At 45.6% G+C, this 19,701-nt stretch overlaps 1 protein-coding gene across 2 annotated transcripts in view; it reads left to right on the top strand.

Moving 5' to 3' along the window:
• The first annotated feature begins 1,851 nt into the window (after nucleotides 1-1,851).
• LOC121568999 (glutamate receptor ionotropic, NMDA 2B-like) overlaps nucleotides 1,852-19,701 on the top strand; it is a 53,953-nt gene continuing 36,103 nt past the window's right edge. For both annotated transcript variants that reach the window (XM_045221149.1, XM_045221148.1), the window contains exon 1: nucleotides 1,852-2,442. In XM_045221149.1, coding sequence (XP_045077084.1) covers nucleotides 1,867-2,442 — 576 coding nt within the window. In that variant the 5' untranslated portion in view covers nucleotides 1,852-1,866. The remainder of the gene's footprint in view (nucleotides 2,443-19,701) is intronic.

The raw sequence follows: 19,701 nt of genomic DNA, 5'->3' as shown, positions 1-19,701 counted from the left end.
CCAACAAATTTGTAGAGTCATAAGCTTGATGTAGTCATTGCGTGCTATGAATATGGGACCAAATACTAAACTTTTTACTACTTTAATACACATATAAGTGTCACGTAAGTGAATTTATCCCAATACTTTTGCTCCCCTACAATGAAGGGACAAAAAGTGCTGTAATTTCTAAATGGTCTAAATGAAAATACCCTCCAATGAAAGCTGACGGTCTGCACTTGTCATTGGATCATTTCAAATCCAAAATGCTGGAGTACAGAGCCAAAACAACAAAAAATTTGTCACTGTCCCAATACTTTTGGAGCTCACTGTATAGTTTTTAAAATAGGAGATGTTGAACTACTTTTTCTTCTCACTTTGTTTCATTCTATCTCTCTTCTTCCTTCCCTCTGCATCACTGTTAATGAAGGTCTATAAAAAAGCCCAAGAGAGATACAGTATGTGGTCATTCAAGTAAAGCGTTGGAGGGAAGTGGATGGAGGGATGGAGAGTAAATGAGTGTTGGGGTAAAATAGGACGGAAGAGAGGAGGAGGGGTGAAGATGCGAGGGGGGTATTGAGACTTGTTATTCACTCGGGGCATCCATCACTCCCTCCCTCAGAATCTGTCCATCTTTCTGTCTGTGTATCAGGGAGCCAGTGTTCACTCATCTCATCAAGCCAGTTCCTCAGTCAACATGCGTCTCTCTCTCTCTCTCTCTCTCTCTCTCTCTCTCTCTCTCTCTCTCTCTCTCTCTCTCTCTCTCTCATCCTAACTCTCCCTCTCTCCTTTGCATTCCCATCTTCCCTCCTCCTCCAGCCTTCTCTATTTCTCCTCTTCCCTCCCTGTCAGGGATTCAGCCACCCATCCAGCAGGAGAGTTTATGTCATCCATAATAAAGACCATTATCCTGCTTGAAAACACACCTCATGAAATATTGATCAGTATGAGTGTATGTATACCCTGTCTCCGTGTGTGTGTGTTTATGCACTATTTATGTATGTAATATGCAACCTGTCCTAGCTAGGTTTCCATCCAATTGGCGACAGATTTTCAATGCGAAAATATGCACATTTTCCCAACAGTGGTGTGTTTCCACCGAACAGACTTTTTACGGATAAAAGTCAGTGCGTGATGACATAGTGCACACAAAATGTACTTTTTCGCTTAAGTGTTCATGTACCAAATAAAAATCTAAAGTTCAATGTGTTTCTATCACATTTTCAACTCTACTGACAGTTTTGTCACAAAAACGGATGTGTTAAATAGCAAATGTTTTCTTACTCTGGTCTTGGCACGTGCACTCTAGCCAACAGCTCGCAGATGTCAAACGGCAGTCAAGCATAAATCATCATGTCACCAGAATAAGACCCTCTGTATTTATTGGAAAGGAGCATCAAGATCACCGTGCACTTTCACCACCCTTTGATGTTCATCATAATCTATAGCTTAATAAACTGAATGGTTTTCCGAGTCATAGTGGGAGAACCACAACATATCATCGCGTGACTCCAAGTTTACTTCGATATGATGATTATTATATCAATATTTGCACATAAAGGCATTTCCACCACCATTTCTCACATAATTACTTTTACCAATGCATTTATAAAATTGTACCGAAACTTCCTGTTTCTATCACAGCTGTAGTGATTTTTTTTTATACGGTATGACTTTACTCATATAAAAACTGTAGATGGAAACGTGGTTAGTGATATACACTGATTCATGTTATAGGCTCTTGTCAATCCACTTAAGTCAATCAATGTGTATGGGCCACATTAACCTCTCGCTTTCTCTCTCGCTCTCTCTCGCTCTCTCTCTCTCTCTCTCTCTCTCTCTCTCTCTCCTCCCTCCCCCCAGGTATTACATTCCCTCTCCTCCATTATGCCTGTCTGCGGCTGCCTCAGCCCCTCCCACCCTCAGGAAAGGCGAGCGTCCCCCACACCCCTGCCCCCCCAGGAGGTGAGACGTCCTCCCCGGCGCCGTGCGGCCCTCTCCTCCCTGTCCCTGTCCCTCCTGGGCCTCCTGCTGTGCATGTTCCACCTGCCCCCCGCCTGTCACTCTCGCAGAGACAAGGGTGGGGGCGTGGCCCACTACATCCCCATGGCCCAGCCCCCCCACCACCAGGTGCTGCCCAAGCTGGTGCAGGGCCTCAGCATCGCTGTGGTGCTGGTGGGCAACTCTAGCGAGGTGGCGTTGGCGGGCGCCAGGGAGAAGGACGACTTCCTGCACATGCCGCTGGCGCCCAACGTGGAGGTGCTCACCATGAATGAGACGGACCCTAAGAGCATCATCAAGAGCATCTGTGACCTGATGACAGAGCACTGGCTGCAGGGCGTGGTGTTCGGGGACGATACAGATCAGGAGGCCATAGCCCAGATCCTGGACTTCATCTCCGCACAGACACACATCCCCATCCTGGGGGTCCGCGGCGGCTCCTCCATGATCATGGCTGCCAAGGTACAGTGTGTGTGTACTGTGTGTGTGAGAGAGAGTGATAGAGAAGAAAAAAAATAGCGATGTTTTTATCTGTTTGACTTGAACCTCTGTATTTCATTGTTGTCTTAAACAATGATCTCTTCACAAATGAAGCGGCTTTGGCTTTTTTGGTGCAACAAAAGGGCTCTCATCGTTACCACTATCAGATCAATGCTGGTTCATTCATGGGAAAACAGATGCAGAGGTTTGACAGAGAGCAGGAGTGGTTGCTTCCTTTGAAGAGTGGGGAAGTTGGAGACAGGATCAGCGTGGTGCGATAGGAGGGAACAGGAAGATGGGGAGAAAAGACATACACAGAGAGAGAGAGAGAGAGAGAGAGAGAGAGAGAGAGAGAGAGAGAGAGAGAGAGAGAGAGAGAGAGAGAGAGAGAGAGAGAGAGAGAGAGAGAGAGAGAGAGAGAGAGAGAGAGAGAGAGAGAGAGAGAGAGAGAGAGAGAGAGAGAGAGAGAGAGAGAGAGAGAGAGAGAGAGAGAGAGAGAGAGAGAGAGAGAGAGAGAGAGAGAGAGAGAGAGAGAGAGAGAGAGAGAGAGAGAGAGCTGTACTGTCACCAGACAGAGAGTGTTACCTCGGCATGACAGAGTTCCACTAGATCCCTCTAAGGCTCATCCCCATGACATTTCTCACCCACCCCTTTTCGTTCTATTCACTTTAGCCATGTCTAATGGGATGAAGCAATCTGCTCCTGCTTTATCTTAGCCGGCTGGAATCCGCGTTTGGACTGTGCTGCTGGACTGGACTATTCTTTCTGCAGCATAATCAACTTTTATTCAACCTGAACAAATACAGCTGTACAAAATGGGCTCCCAGAAACCAAAAAAACGCAGCCCGGAATGAGGTCGTCCGCTGGGCATTCCAACTGACGTCATGTGCTTACAGCACAACGGGTTCCATTGGGGATAAAACATGATCTCTGCTCACCCTTCCACGTTTGACCCTGCGTCAACAGGGTCCACCAGTAAACATGACCCGCTATGACACACTAGGGCCACCAGCCAGCCATTCATCCCCCTCTATCCCCACTCATTACACCATGGAGGATAGATGGCATTGGACAGTCAAATCACATTTACCTCACACATCTCTATTGACACGTACAACATCCACTGGCCCTGCCCCTTGTGCCACGGCCATACATACGTGTCACTGACCCCATAGTATATCCTACACACATATAAATATTTATGATACACCACCCGCCCGTCTTATACGTGTAAACATTATGTATTTTATTGCTTATAAAGAGGCGGATGGAGTATACATGCAGACTGAAGGTATAATTCATTAAGTACAGGTGCCCTCCATGCGCCAGGAACACAGGCTTGTGCCGCTGCGGCTAAATGGATTTCCCAGGCCAGAAGCCAACACGGGGCCCAGGAGAGAGAAATGGAGCCACATCCAAGGCCATGCAAGTCTCCGTCTCCAAACAGATTTGTGTCTGTTGTTTAATGGGCTGAAACAATGTTGGTTGAGAATATGGTAGAATAAGAGTGGGAGAAGGAGAGGGAGAATGAGAGGGAGAAGGAGAGGGAGAAGGAGAGGGATGGTGAAAGAACAACCTCTCCTCCTGAGAGGTCATCTTGGGGGAAAGATGGACAGCAGGTGAGTGGAGAGGACAGAGATAAAGAAGCTAGCTGCTGGAAACGTAGCAGACAGAATGAGACAGCAACACAGACTGGAGGCGTGAAGGAGCAAGGAGAGGCCCCGTAGCTGGGAAGAGAAAAGGTAGAGAGAGATAGAGTGAAGGAGGTCAAATAAAAGGTTGAAGCAGAGAGCTTGAGAAAATGTGGTGTAAGGCTTGGGGAACTATACTGAACAAAAATATAAACACAACATGCAACAATTTCAATGATTTTACTGAGTTACAGTTCATAGAAGGAAATCAGTCAATTGAAATAAATAACTTAGGACCTCATCTATGGATTTCTCATGACTGGGCATAGGCCCACCCACTGGGGAGCCAGGCCCAGCCAATCAGAATGAGTTTTTCCCCATAAAATGGCTTTATTGCAGACAGAAATACTCCTCAGTTTCATCAGCTGACCAGGTGGCTGGTCTCAGATGATCCTGCAGGTGAAGAAGCCGGATGTGGAGGTCCTGGGCTGACGTGGTTACACGTGGTCTGCGGTTGTGAGGCCGGTTGGACGTACTGCCAAATTCTCTAAAACAACGCTTATGGTACAGAAATGAGCATTAAATTATCTGGCAACAGCTCTGGTGACATTCCTGTAGTCAGCATGCCAATGTGCGTATGGAATATTTCTGGGATATTTTATTTCAGCTAATGAAACATTGGACCAACACTTTACATGTTGCATTTATATTTTTGTTCAGTATAGTAAGCCTAGGAGAATGGACAGACCGAGATGGGGGTATGGGAAACGTAAAAGAGGGTGTGTCTGTCTTTCTCTCTCTCTTTTTCTCTCTCTCTTTCATACAAGGCCAAATGCCGCTAATGCAGTTGGCAAGTCAACCATTTGCTTACCTATACAGTAGGATCATAAGTGAGACAGAGAGCTGAGGGGGAATAAGATATTTTCATAGCTGATGTCTGGAATTGAAAACAGGAATGGTGCTGAAATAGTGCACAGAGTAGTGTTTACAGTGGATTTTGGTGTGCTGTTGTGAAATACACAGTATATATATCTATATATTTTTTTTGTGTGAAATTGAAACCAAGTGATGGGTGATGGATAGATGGATGGACCAAATGCTGGTGGGTCTCAGACCGAGGGAAGGTGCGACAGCTGGTGGGTCTCCGACAGTGTCACCCAGGAACGTGGGAAAAGATGGTTAAGGCGGAGAGAAGAGAAAGATGGATAGTGGGAAGCTGTACTCACATCTGTATCAACGAATAAGATGGAAGAGAGAGATAAGTGAGGGAGGAGCAAGTGCATTACTGTATGACAGAAGGAGAGAGAGATGGAAGGCGAGAAGGAAAGAGAGATGGAAAGAGAGAAGGAAAGAGAGATGGAAGGAGAGAAGGAAAGAGAGATGGAAGGAGAGAAGGAAAGAGAGATGGAAGGAGAGAAGGAAAAAGAGATGGAAGGAGAGAAGGAAAGAAGGAAAGAGAGATGGAAGGAGAGAAGGAAAGAGAGATGGAAGTATGCAGATTGAAGCAGTTTGGGATAGATAGTTATTCGAGGGACTAGAGTTGCTGGTACTGTATATTGCTACAGTATCTAGCTTACATGCCAAACACTGTCTTTAGTGATCATCATTAGCCTCTCAAACTAGCACAATGGGTAAAATATTGTTTAGATCAAAAGCTTAGCAAAAATGATATCAAGTCTTGTGAAGATATTTCTAGCTGTGCTACTTGACACGTCTTCAAGGTTAACTTGATAGCCTGACAAATAGCTGGTGATGTAGGTTATCACCTCAGGGCATCCCACTGGATGAACAGCAGGTCATCTACACTACCCCAGCCAGCCAGCCCAGTCTTCAATATGGAAGAGATCGCATCCTCACCTACGGTGGTGCTGGGATTTAAATATCAGAACCCCAGCAATAAATGCAAACAGAAAAAGTAACCCAATGACCGCCGAGGAATCTAATCCAATATGAATCACGGTCTCTACACATTTTTTATCAGCACAATCAAACAACAGAAGACGTGCGTGACACCATAAATATTTGATTGCACTGCATTGTTGTATAGACAATGGGAAATAAGAACATTAATGAACCACAGTTGCGATGCACATTTTCCCTGTGGATTCCAAAAGCGCTTTAGATTCTCACCATTGAGACAGCTTCTACCACCAGGCCATTGAGACAGCTTCTACCACCAGGCCATTGAGACAGCTTCTACCACCAGGCCATTGAGACAGCTTCTACCACCAGGCCATTGAGACAGCTTCTACCACCAGGCCATTGAGACAGCTTCTACCACCATGCCATTGAGACAGCTTCTACCACCAGGCCATTGCACAGCTAAACCCTAGCTGTCTACCTGCCTGCACCTTAAGAGACCCTTTGCATTGATTCTCTCCACACACACACACACACGCACACACACACGCTAACACACATCACGGTCACCGCTGCTGTTACTATTTATTATTACTATTTACTTAAGCTGCTATAACTAGTGGTCCTCTGTAGCTCAGCTGGTAGAGCTGGTAGAGCTACGGCTGGTAGAGCTACGGCTGGTAGAGCTACGGCTGGTAGAGCTACGGCTGGTAGAGCTACGGCTGGTAGAGCACGGCGCTTGTAACGCCAAGGTAGTGGGTTCGATCCCCGGGACCACCCATACACAAAAATGTATGTACGCATGACTGTAAGTCGCTTTGGATAAAAGCGTCTGCTAAATGGCATATTAAATTATTAAATTTAGTCACTTCTCACTTTACTACTTGTATATAACAGCCATCATAATTTGGCATAACACGTTTTATAAATCCTACTGTATATTAAATTGTGTACATACGTCTGATAACTACTTTTGATAGCTTTTTTTCCTTCTACTTTTTATTACTACTTGTAATTTTGGACTTTGTATTGGGCATTCGATTCTTAAATGATATTGATATTGTATTGTTGAGGAGAGTTATCAAGTAAACATTTCACTGTACTGTTTACACCTGTATCCGTGACCAATAAACTTTGATTTGATTGGAAATAGCCCCCTCCCTCCCTCCCTCCCTCCCTCCCTCCCTCCCTCTGTTGTTTTGTAACAGTGAGAGCCGTGTGTAATGCTAACCGCTAGCTCTACCATGAGGAACAAAACAAACCTTATTTATTTAGCCTGTCAAGGTGTGACCGAGGTGACCAATTACTTCCTGTTCCTGCCTGGCTGCATTAAGGGTATTTTTATTTCCAGTGTTTACGTTACGGTGCTTACTGTGTGAATTTGTGTGTGTGTGTGTTTGTTTATGTTTGTGCTTGTGTGTGTGTGTGTGTGTGTGTTTATGTTTGTGTGTGTGCATGCATGCGTTTATGTGTGTCTTTGTGTGTGTATGTGTGTGTGTGTTGTTTAGAGGAAATTGGCTAAATGGTGGCGCTGAAATGTGTCCAGGCCTAATTGTTGTGGGGGGATGAGTGGAGCGAGCTAGTTGAAGCATTTAATCACAGTACAGCAGTGAATTCACTGTCACCAATTATGCCCAGGCCTTGTTTTTGGAAGCCAATGTCCTTCTTCCTGTGAGGGATGGGTATAAGGAGTGGCACTTGCTTCCCTAGGGCACCATACCCGTTGGCGTTTTATGGCAATGATGTGAGCACAAAGCAGCAATACCATGTTTCCCCGTGAGGAACACTCCCCCTCCCCCTTTCTTTACCGGGGGCTTTCTTGGTCTTTCTGCATCCATTTATATTCTCAATTATGGCTTACAATAGCACCTTTTGTTGTACTAATCAGCGAGGCCCTGCATTCTATTATAGTAATGTGCTGTTCTGCACCACAGAGCCATGTCTCCCTAAAACACTGCCGCAATTAGAAGCATTTGTAAACGATAAGGGAATTAAAATAAAGCGCTTCTCTGTCCGGCTGGCTCTCTGTTGGCGGCATGGCTCTGAGTGATTAGGTGCTGTTGCTGTGGTTCTGGTTCATGACGTGGTGTGGAGGGAAGGACCACACTGGAACACTCCATTTAGCCCATCTTTTGATCTCGTTTTTGTCTGCTCTCCTTCTTTTTTGGCATTGTTTCTCACCCTATTTTTCTTCCTCCCTGTCTCCTAGTACCCCTTTATTTTTGTCCTGGTTTAGAAATGTGACAGTTCAGTGTGTGTGTTCCCCTTTTGAGAGAGAGAGAGAGTGTGAGCAAGGGAGAGAGTGAGGAGGAGAGAGAGCCCTAAATATACGTGTCCTATTTCCCCAGTCTGACTCTCTGCCCATTTGGAATGTGGACCATTTAAAAACTTAACTGCAACTTTTCTCTACCTTTTTTGTCTGTCTATCTCTCTCTCGCTCCTCCTCTCTCTCGCTCTCTCTCTCTCTCTCTCTCTCTCTCTCTCTCTCTCTCTCTCTCTCTCTCTCTCTCTCTCTCTCTCATATCTTCCTATCCTCCTCCCCCTAATTCCCATCGCTCCCACATCTCCTTTCATTGTCTCCATCTCCTCTCTCTCTATCTCATTATGGATGGTAATGGCAGTGCCTCGGCCTGGACCCTGGCAGCTCACGGGGGCAGACCGATATCCTCCAGATGCCCAGGTGTTGGCCTCCCCGTCCCCCCGTCCCCCCGTCCCCCCATCCCTCCATCCCCCCATCCCCCCGTCCTCACACCCCTCCCTCTGGACAGAGCGCCGGCCCCGTGCTGGGACCCTTATTACCCTTCTCTCCCAAAGCCTCTGCCCTGTCTGAAGTGGCCGGTCAGGCCGGGCAATGGGCACTATCTATTCATAGGCTGTGGAATGACTCAGTGATTCTGGAGCACACAGAGCCCCAGTGTTATCACTGGCTCGCTGCCCTTGCCATTAGGGGATCAGGGCCATGTTGCTCCATGTCCACCCTCTGACCAGCCCTGGTCATCCTTTGCTCTCCTCTCTCCTCTGAGTGTTCTCCCTCACTACTCTCTGTTTTCATTCCCTCTCTCCGTACTATCAACACGTTATCCACCCATTCAGTTTCTCGGGGTGTTCATTTTTATCCCTCCTTTTTTTGCTTCCACACCCTCTCTCTTTCTCACTTGCCTTGCACTTCTCTTTCCCGTTTTCCCTCCCTCCTTTTGCTCCTTTTCTCACCTCCTCTCCTCGCTCCGTCCTGCCTCCCCCTCGGCCTCCTGTGTCCAACAAAGATCACAGGCTCTCTGTCAATGGAGGAAGACGGAGGAAGGGGTGTGAAAGACGGAAGACATGAGTGAAGACCACAAGATGGGCTCAGTCAATTACCCAGCAGCGCTGTGCCAAGATGGCCCCTGGAAAAGCTTCACACTGCGAGACACACACGTGCACACACTAAGAAACAAAACGCACATACACAGTAATGCTCTGAAACACCAAAACCCATATAACACATTTTCCCTCACACTTGACACACACACACGCACACACACACACACACACACACACACACACACACACACACACACACACACACACACACACACACACACACACACACACACACACACACACACACACACACAGACACACACACACAGACACACACACACACACACACACACACACACACGTACATGTTAGTGACTAAAAAGCAGCCATACACCAGGTGGGACAAAAGCCCTGCCTCTGGCCCACACCCAACTAGACCGACCAAACACAATTAGTTGCCATAGTTTCGTTATGAGGTTTCTGAAAAACAGTGAAAGCTCACCCATACAGAAAGATCTCTCCATTCACTCCCCCCTCTTCTCTCCTGTTCTCTGAGTTGAGACAAAGCAAGCTCCTGTGATGAATGTAAATGGTGCCCCTCCCCTGTTCTCCTCAATTAGAGCAAACACCTTCCTCACTCCTGTCTGCAAATAACCAGAACCCACAACTGTCTCCATACAGAGCATCCTGCCCTGCCCAGCGCTCACACACATACACACAAACACCAATAAACATACAGACAGGTGTATGTACACACAGACTGACTGTCTCAGACATGAGAAGACCAATATGATGCATCTGTTGTGTCTGTGTGTGTGTGTGTGTGTGTGTGTGTGTGTGTTTGTGTTTGTGTTTGTGTGTGTGTGTGTGAATATATCACAAATACATAAATACTCAACAATAATAACCCTTATAGTCAGGTGTATACATATTGCATATATTCATATTCTGTATATTATGTAGTTCATACACTACACACACACACCACAGATGCATTGTATTGGTCTTCTCATGTTGTCTGAGTTGTTTAAGGGAGAGATGCCTCATTGGCATGGAGAGATTTGCATTTGCAATTGTAAAGTCAGTCAAACAGGCTTAGTAGACTTTATTGGCATGAGGCGCTAAGGGGCGCTTTTAAACAATACAGAATGTAAATGTACCTCAAGGAACAGAACGCTGTGTACCAAAACAAGAACAAAACGAGAAAGACATGACACAACGTTTTTCTAAATGACAACAGAACAGACCTCCTCCCTCCTCCACGTTTCTCTCTCTCTATTCTCATCCCTCTCTCACTTCTTTCCTTCTAGTTTTTTCCATACCTCCACCTGTGGATGTGATGATGTCCTTTTAGATAGCTTGATGACAGACTGCAGTGTTAGTTGAAGATCAGTTTGGCCATTCTAGCATACTGTGGTTGAAGGCAGTCTTTGAACACCTTACTGTCTAACAGTCAAAGATAGTGTAATAAAATCACAGTGGCTGTAGAGCCCTGAGCCATGGTACAGGATCAGAGCATGCTGCTCTGTCTGTGGCACTGAGACTTTTACAGCTCTGAATACAGAACAAAGGCCATGAACAAAGACAGTTTGGATGCTGCCATACAGGTTCAAGACGATCCATTTCCCCCGACTTATCCTGCTCACTGGCTGCAACGAGATGCAGTAGATCTCATAGGAATGAGGATGGCACTGGAATTGACCTCAGGTGTGTGAGATGTGAGTGTGTATGTGGGTTAGACGGTGTGTGTGTGTGTGCATGTGTGTTAGGCGGTGGGTGTGTGTCTCTGTTGTGTGGGTGAGAGTGTGTGTGTGTGTTTGTGTGTGCCTGCAAGCTGTACGCGTACAACTGCATCATTGCGACAAGTGGATTTTTTTGTTCGCACTAATGGCATCTTTAGCAAGACTGTTACGATGGAAACCACGTTACCACGGAAACGCAGCCTGTCTCTATGAATTGGAAGTATATCTCTCCCTCTCTCAGCCTCTCTCTCTCTTTTCCTATCTCTCGCTTTCTCTACCTTTCTCTCCCGACCTGACAGTGTAGCTGATGCGAGTTGAGAGGTGTACAGATCAGAGAGAGAGAGAGTGAAAGGGAGAGAGAGAGAAAGGGCGAGATTAGATGTATGGGTTTGAGGTGAGGAGTGGGAGCAGAGGAGGCATTTTGGGGAAATGGAGTCATGAGGCAGAGAGCAGCAGCTGTGAGAACTGTTGCTCTGAAAGAGAGAGGAGGATGTGTGTAAATGAATAGACAGAAGGATGGATGGAGAATTAAGTGGGGCAAACATTAAACGGAAAGAGTAAGTAGAGGGTAGTTGGAGAAAGAATTGCTCACACAATTGGGTGGAATGGAGAGATGGAGTGAGAAACAGATGAAAAAGTATGAAATCGAAAGAGTTCAGATTGAGTCAGTAACAACATAGTTGGAGGAGAGAGAGAGGGAGAGTTCTGCTCCAAATGTACTGTGCTATGAAAAAGTATTTGCCCCCTTTCTAATTTTCTCTACTTTTGCATATTTGTGATACTGAATTTTATCAGATCTTCAACCAAAACCTAATATTAGACAAAGGGAACATAAGTGAACAAATAACACAACAATTACATATTTATTTCATTTATTTCATAAACAAAGTTATGCAACACCCAATACCCCTGTGTGAAAAAGTAATTGCCCCCTTACACTCAATAACTGGTTGTGCCACCTTTAGCTGCAATGACTCCAACCAAATGCTTCCTGTAGTTGTTGATCAGTCTCTCACGTCGCTGTGGAGGAATTTTGGCCCACTCTTCCATGCAGAACTGCTTTAACTCAGTGATGTGTGGGTTTTCAAGCATGAACTGCTCGTTTCAAGTCCTGCCACAACATCTCAATTGGGATTAGGTCTGGACTTTGACTAGGCCATTCCAAAACGTCCAATATGTTGCTTTTTAGCAATTTTCATGTAGACTTGATTGTGTGTTTTGGATCATTGTCTTGCTGCATGACCCAGCTGCGCTTCAGCTTCAGCTCACAGACGGATGGTCTGACATTCTCCTGTAGAATTCTCTGATACAGAGCAGAATTCATGGTTCCTTCTATTAAGGCAAGTCGTCCAGGTCCTGAGGCAGCAAAGCATCCCCAAACCATCACACCACCACCACCATGCTTGACCTTTGGTATGATGTTCTTACTGTGGAATGCAGTGTTTGGTTTTTGCCAGGCATAATGGGACCCATCTCGTCCAAAAAGTTGACTCAAGTTTGCCATAAAGCACCTGGATGATCATCAAGACTCTTGGAAGAATGTTCTATGGACAGATCATTCAAAAGTATAACTTTTTGGACGACATGGTTCCAGTAATGCCTGGCGAAAACCAAACTCTGCATTCCACAGTAAGAACATCATACCAAAGGTCAAGCATGGTGGTGGTGGTGTGATGGTTTGGGGATGCTTTGCTGCCTCAGGACCTGGACGACTTGCCTTAATAGAAGGAACCATGAATTCTGCTCTGTATCAAAGAATTCTACAGGAGAATGTCAGACCATCCGTCTGTGAGCTGAAGCTGAAGCGCAGCTGGGTCATGCAGCAAGACAATGATCCAAAACACACAATCAAGTCTACATGAAAATTGCTAAAAAGCAACAAATTGGACGTTTTGGAATGGCCTAGTCAAAGTCCAGACCTAATCCCAATTGAGATGTGGCAGGACTTGAAACGAGCAGTTAATGCTTGAAAACCCACACGTCACTGAGTTAAAGCAGTTCTGCATGGAAGAGTGGGCCAAAATTCCTCCACAGCGACGTGAGAGACTGATCAACAACTACAGGAAGCATTTGTTTGGAGTCATTGCAGCTAAAGGTGGCACAACCAGTTATTGAGTGAAAGGGGGCAATTACTTTGTCACACAGGAGAATTGGGTGTTGCATAACTTTGTTTATGAAATAAATATGTAATTGTTGTGTTATTTGTTCACTTATGTTCCCTTTATCTAATATTAGGTTTTGGTTGAAGATCTGATAACATTCAGTATCACAAATATGCAAAAGTAGAGAAAATTAGAAAGGGGGCAAATACTTTTTCATAGCACTGTATTTGGGGAGAATATAAAGGAGGGAGAGAGAGCGAGAGATTGATTATGCTCTTGTAAGTGCTTTTGGCATTATTGGAGCAATGCTGTCCTCCCAATCCAGCCAATTTGAATTAACATTGCGGAGAGAGTGATTAAGAGAGAAATGGAGAACCTGGCAAAGAGATAGCAAGAGAAGGGTAACAGCGGATGCTGAACGAAGGGGCACTTTGGCAGTCAGACAGAGAGGGAGTGAGTGAGGGTCTGGAAGGAGGACAGAGAGATGGATAGAAAAAGAGGGGTTTTAAGTAGGACAGAGATACAGTGAGCTCCAAAAGTATTGGGACAGTGACACATTTGTTGTTGTTTTGGCTCTGTACTCCAGCACAAATGTCATACCCCCAAGACATGCTAACCTCTCACCTTTAAAATAACTGGGGAGGTTAGCATTTTTGGGGGGTATGATATTTATGCCTCTGTAGCTTTCTCACTTATCATTATTAACAATTCATTCAGGATTATCCTTAATCATGGTAGCATCCACATTCATGTAGATGTGTTTAGAAACATATTATATTCTTATTTACAATAAAAGTGACTCCAAAATTACACAATACATTATTTACCATTCATTTCTATTGGGCACAAAATAATCTGAAACACAACCAAAACAAATAATAATATGCCATTTAGCAGACGCTTTTATCCAAAGCGACTTACAGTCATGTGTGCATACATTTTTGTGTATGGGTGGTCCCGGGGATCGAACCCACTACCCTGGCGTTACAAGCGCCGCGCTCTACCAGCTGAGCTTGTGGATACGCTGAGATTAGTATGTACAAACACAGCAAATGCATCCAACAAATTTGTAGAGTCATAAGCTTGATGTAGTCATTGCGTGCTATGAATATGGGACCAAATACTAAACTTTTGACTACTTTAATACACATATAAGTGAATTTGTCCCAATACTTTTGGTCCTCTAAAATGTGGGGACTATGTACAAAAAGTTCTGTAATTTCTTAACGGTTCACCTGATATGGATGAAAATACCCTCAAATTAAACCTGACAGTCTGCACTTTAACCTCATAGTCATTGTATAATTTCAAATCTAAAGTGCTGGAGTACAGAGACAAAACAATACAACAAATGTCACCGCCCCAGTACTTTTGTAGCTCACTGTAGATGGTTATAGACAAAGAGAACAAGATAATGGTAGGGTGTGGAAGAAGTTCCTAAGAGATGGAGAGACACAGAGAGAACGTGTGAGGATTTGAAACAAGGATGGGTAGATGGTAATGGAAGAGATTGTAGAAAAAAGGTGTGAGGGTCTGGTGGAGGAACCAGAAGAAGAGAGTGAGGGATGGATGGAGACAGAGAGAGAGCGAGAGAGAGAGAGAGAGAGAGAGGTTGGTGAGAGTGTGAGGAGCTGGAAGAGGAGCAGATGGGAGGTAGAGAGATTGGAGACGGAGAAGAGAGAGAGATGGATCTAAAGGGACAGAGATTAAGATGGGCGGAGAGATAGATGGAGGACAAATGTACTGTACACTCACAAGGTTATGAGCATTTGTCTCATTTGATTCCTATTGCAAACTCACCTCCCTCCCTCCCTCCCTCGCTTCTCTCCCTCCCTTCTCTCCCTCTCTCCCTCCCTCTGCTGGCTGATTGAGGAGGAGTGACCCTGGACATATTGACTGAATCAGCCAGACAAGACAAATAAAACAAACATTAAGTGTTTTTTTAATATTGTATGGGAATATATTACTCTCAGGATAATACGCTGAACTAATTGAAGTGAAAAGCCATGGATGGATGGCTGGCCTCTTGCTAAATGAGATTTGGTCATTTGATGGGGAATTTAGTATTTGTGTCGTGAATGATTCATTGCTTTGTATTTAACGGAGGGTTAAATGTGTGTCTGTGTCTGTGTTAGTAACTGTGTATATTAGAGTTTTGGCTTCACACACGCAAATTAGCAAAGAGTTGATGAGGGAGAGTGGAGAACACACGGGCCTATGAGCATAACACCACTGTAGCGATGATCTCAGTGTGCGTGGAGGCCAGGCGGTGTTGAGAGATGGCTAGTAGCTAGCTATTAGAATAATGAGGGATAAGAGGTGCCTCCGTACCTTAAAGGGCTTTGGCCCCATCTGATGACCCACCGCCCAACTAATATCACTCCATTTGATATCTCACTGTGTAAATGGCCAGTGGCATGGTTCTGTAGGAGTGCTCTGTGAGCAGCAGCAGCAGTGGAGCGTGGTTTGGTGGGAGTCAGTGTTGTCTTGTGGATACGCTGAGATTAGTATGTATAAAGTAGAGCTACTGGCAGTATCTGACTCAGGCACAGCTATTTATTGGGGGTTTGTGGCTTCCATGCATCTTTGCTGGCAAGAGTGTCTGTATTTCAATTACAGATGGTGTCTGGATAGTTTCTCACAATATGAGAACAACAAGCTGAGATTCCTCTCCAATGTTTTAAATCAATGTATTATTCAGGTCTATTGCGGTATCTTTCAAGTAGTACATCAAGATGCTGAGCGTGAAATGGATAGCGTAACCATAGGGTGGCGTGTGTGTCTGTGCGTGTCTGTAGGGTGTGTGTATATTTGCGTGTGTGTAGGGTGTATGTGCGTGTCTGTAGGGTGTGTGGGTATGTGCGTGTGTGTAGGGTGTGTGGGTATGTGCGTGTGTGTAGGGTGTGTGGGTATGTGCGTGTGTATAGGGTGTGTGTGTCTGTGCGTGTGTGTAGGGTGTGTGTCTGTAGGGTGTGCGTGTGTGTAGGGTGTGTGTGTGTGTATGGGTGTGTCTGTAGGGTGTGTGTATGTGCGTGTGTGTGTGTGTGTGTACTGTACTGTATGTGCTCATGATGTCTATTTGTTGCAGATATTTTTTGAATCTTTGGGAAATTGATGTATTTTATTCAGCTGGGATAGAGAGAGAGCATGAAAACGGGAGCAGAGATCAGGCAGGAAAATAAAGAGCATGGAGGATAGAGGGAGAGGTGGAGAAAAGGATACATATGGAGAATCAAAAGCTTGGCTTGAAATACAGAAGCGTTTTTAATTAATTCTCAAAGAGAGACAGATTAGCCTATTGTAGATATTCCATTTTCTATGGCTCCTGCATACAAGCATCTTGTGGGAGTTGATAGTGTCAATATGTCAAAGTGGCTGTCATTGTTGAAAAACGACTGTACATTATATTTTTCCCTGGCATCCCTAAATTCACTGTCATGTTGACGCAACCCCAGTTTGAATGTGAACTTGTCTTCCTGCTCAATGACAGAGAGAGAGAAAGCGTGTGAGAGAGGTATAGTGGAGGTGGCTGCCAGAGGCTTGTCTGTACTGTGCCACAGCTGGTGAGACAGTGTGCAGTCACAGTGTGGGAGAGGAAGTGCAGCCTCACTCCAGCGTCTGTGCTGCTCTATGCCCGCCTGCCGCTGTTAGGAGGATTGGGGGAGATGGAGGGATGAGAGCCAGTGGATGGATGCAGGGTGGGTTGTATAGGGTTTTAATAATATCACATTTTGATAATAGTGATGATAGGAATATAGTTGTTTAGCAGATGCATTAATCATTTACATTTACATTTACATAATTTAGCAGACGCTCTTATCCAGAGCGACTTACAAATTGGTGCATTCAACTTATGATAGCCAGTGGGCTATTTTATTGGGGTGGGGGGGGGGGCTGGGGGTTAGAAGGATTACTTTATACTATTCCAGGTATTCCTTAAAGAGGTAGGGTTTCAAGTGTCTCCAGAAGGTGGTCAGTGACTCCGCTGTCCTGGCGTCGTGGGGGAGCTTGTTCCACCATTGGGGTGCCAGAGCAGCAAATAGCTTTGACTGGGTTGAGTGGGAACTGTGCTTCCGTAGAGGTAGTGGAGCCAGCAGGCCAGAGGTGGATGAATGTAGTGCTCTCGTTTGGGTGTAGGGTCTGATCAGAGCCTGAAGGTAAGGAGGTGCCGTTCCCCTCACAGCACCGTAGGCAAGCACCATGGTATTGTAGTAGATTTGAGCCTCAACTGGAAGCCAGTGGGGTGTGCGGAGGAGCGGGGTGACATGAGAGAACTTGGGAAGGTCGAACACCAGACGGGCTGCAGCGTTCTGGATAAGTTGTAGGGGTTTAATGGCACAGGCAGGGAGCCCAGCCAACAGTGAGTTGCAGTAATCCAGACGGGAGATGACAAGTGCCTGGATTAGGACCTGTGCCGCTTTCTGTGTAAGGTAGGGTCGTACTCTGCGAATGTTGTAGAGCATGAACCTGCAGGATCGGGTCACCGCTTTGATGTTAGCGGAGAACGATAGGGTGTTGTCCAGGGTCACGCCAAGGTTCTTGCACTCTGGGAGGAGGACACAATGGAGTTGTCAACTGTGATGGCGAGATCATGGAGCGGGCAGTCCTTCCCCGGGAGGAAGAGCAGCTCCGTCTTGCCGAGGTTCAGCTTGAGGTGGTGATCCGACATCCACCCTGATATGTCTGCCAGACATGCAGAGATGCGATTCGCCACCTGGTTATCAGAAGGGGGAAAGGAGAAAATTAATTGTGTGTCGTCTGCGTAGCAATGATAGGAGAGACCATGTGAGGATATGACAGAGCCAAGTGACTTGGTGTATAGAGAGAATAGGAGAGGGCCTAGAACTGAGCCCTGGGGGACACCAGTGGTGAGAGCACGTGGTGCGGAGACAGATTCTCGCCATGTCACCTGGTAGGAGCGACCTGTCAGGTAGGACGCAATCCAAGAGTGAGCAGTGCCGGAGATGCCCAACTCGGAGAGGGTGGAGAGGAGGATCTGATGGTTCACAGTATCAAAGGTAGCGGATAGGTCTAGAAGGATAAGAGCAGAGGAGAGAGAGTTAGCTTTAGCAGTGCGGAAAGCCTCCGTGACACAGAGAAGAGCAGTCTCAGTTGAATGACCAGTCTTGAAACCTGACTGGTTTGGATCAAGATGGTCATTCTGAGAGAGATAGCAGGAGAGTTGGCTAGAGACGGCACGCTCAAGAGTTTTGGAGAGAAAAGAAAGAAGGGATACTGGTCTGTAGTTGTTGACATCGGAGGGATCGAGTGTAGGTTTTTTGAGGAGGGGTGCAACTCTCGCTCTCTTGAAGACGGAAGGGACATGGCCAGCGGTCAAGGATGAGTTGATGAGTGAGGTGAGGTAAGGGAGAAGGTCTCCGGAAATGGTCTGGAGAAGAGAGGAGGGGATAGGGTCAAGTGGGCAGGTTGTTGGGCGGCCGGCCGTCACAAGTCGCAAGATTTCATCTGGAGAGAGAGGGGAGAAAGAAGTCAAAGCATAGGGTAGGGCAGTGTGAGCAGGACCAGCGGTGTCATTTGACTTAATAAATGAGGATCGGATGTCGCCAACCTTCTTTTCAAAATGGTTGACGAAGTCATCCACAGAGAGGGAGGAGGGAGGGGGAGGAGGAGGAGGATTCAGCAGGGAGGAGAAGGTGGCAAAGAGCTTCCTAGGGTTAGAGGCAGAGGATTGAAATTTTGAGTGGTAGAAAGTGGCTTTAGCAGCGGAAACAGAGGAAGAGAATGTAGAGAGGAGGGAGTGAAAAGATGACAGGTCCGCAGGGAGTCTAGTTTTCCTCCATTTCCGCTTGGCTGCCCGGAGCCCTCTTCTGTGTCGTCAAGCCACGGAGCAGGAGGGGAGGACCGAGCCGGCCGGGAGGATAGGGGACAGAAATTCCATGGTGACAGAATTACGCTGAGACTGGGCCACATACAGAATGCTGAATATGTACTAACTTTAAGTCGCTTTATGAACTGATACGCAAAATGACGCCGGATTCAAAACTTATAATTTTTCAATTTAAATGATTATACAAAATTCTTGCTACCAATATAATGTTATTTATATGGGGGATACAATCTTCCCAGCTCTACAGATTTTGCTGCGAAGAGACTCATTAGATCATTTGTTTTGGTACTGTCCATTTGTAGCTTATTTTTGGTCGCAGGCCCAGGAATGGCTGAAGGATTGCAATATTTACCTGGAGCTTACCCTGCAGATAATACTAATGGGTGATCTGAAAAGTCATAGTCAATCGATCAATAATATAATAATAATTTTAGCAAAGATGTTTATTTTCAATTTACAATCTGTAGAAACAATGAGAATAGAAGGGTTGAGAACTTTTGTGAAACATCACAGTACAGTTGAAAAATTAATGGCAAATAGAAATCCAATATGAATGGTGTTAAGAGATAGATGGGTGGTGTTGAATGGAGCTGAAGGTTGGGACTAATAACAACTAACAACAACTAATAACAACAAGATAACTAATGTAAAGCATACTGTGTCCATAATAAGTACAGTATTTAGTCAGCCACCAATTGTGCAAGTTCTCCCACTTAAAAAGATGAGAGAGGCCTGTAATTTTCATCATAGGTACACGT

The sequence above is a fragment of the Coregonus clupeaformis genome, chromosome 7 (assembly GCF_020615455.1).
Source record: "Coregonus clupeaformis isolate EN_2021a chromosome 7, ASM2061545v1, whole genome shotgun sequence".
Taxonomy (NCBI): domain Eukaryota; kingdom Metazoa; phylum Chordata; class Actinopteri; order Salmoniformes; family Salmonidae; genus Coregonus; species Coregonus clupeaformis.
The sequence above is the reverse complement of the archived record's forward strand: the minus strand, read 5'-3'. Positions and strand labels throughout refer to the sequence as shown.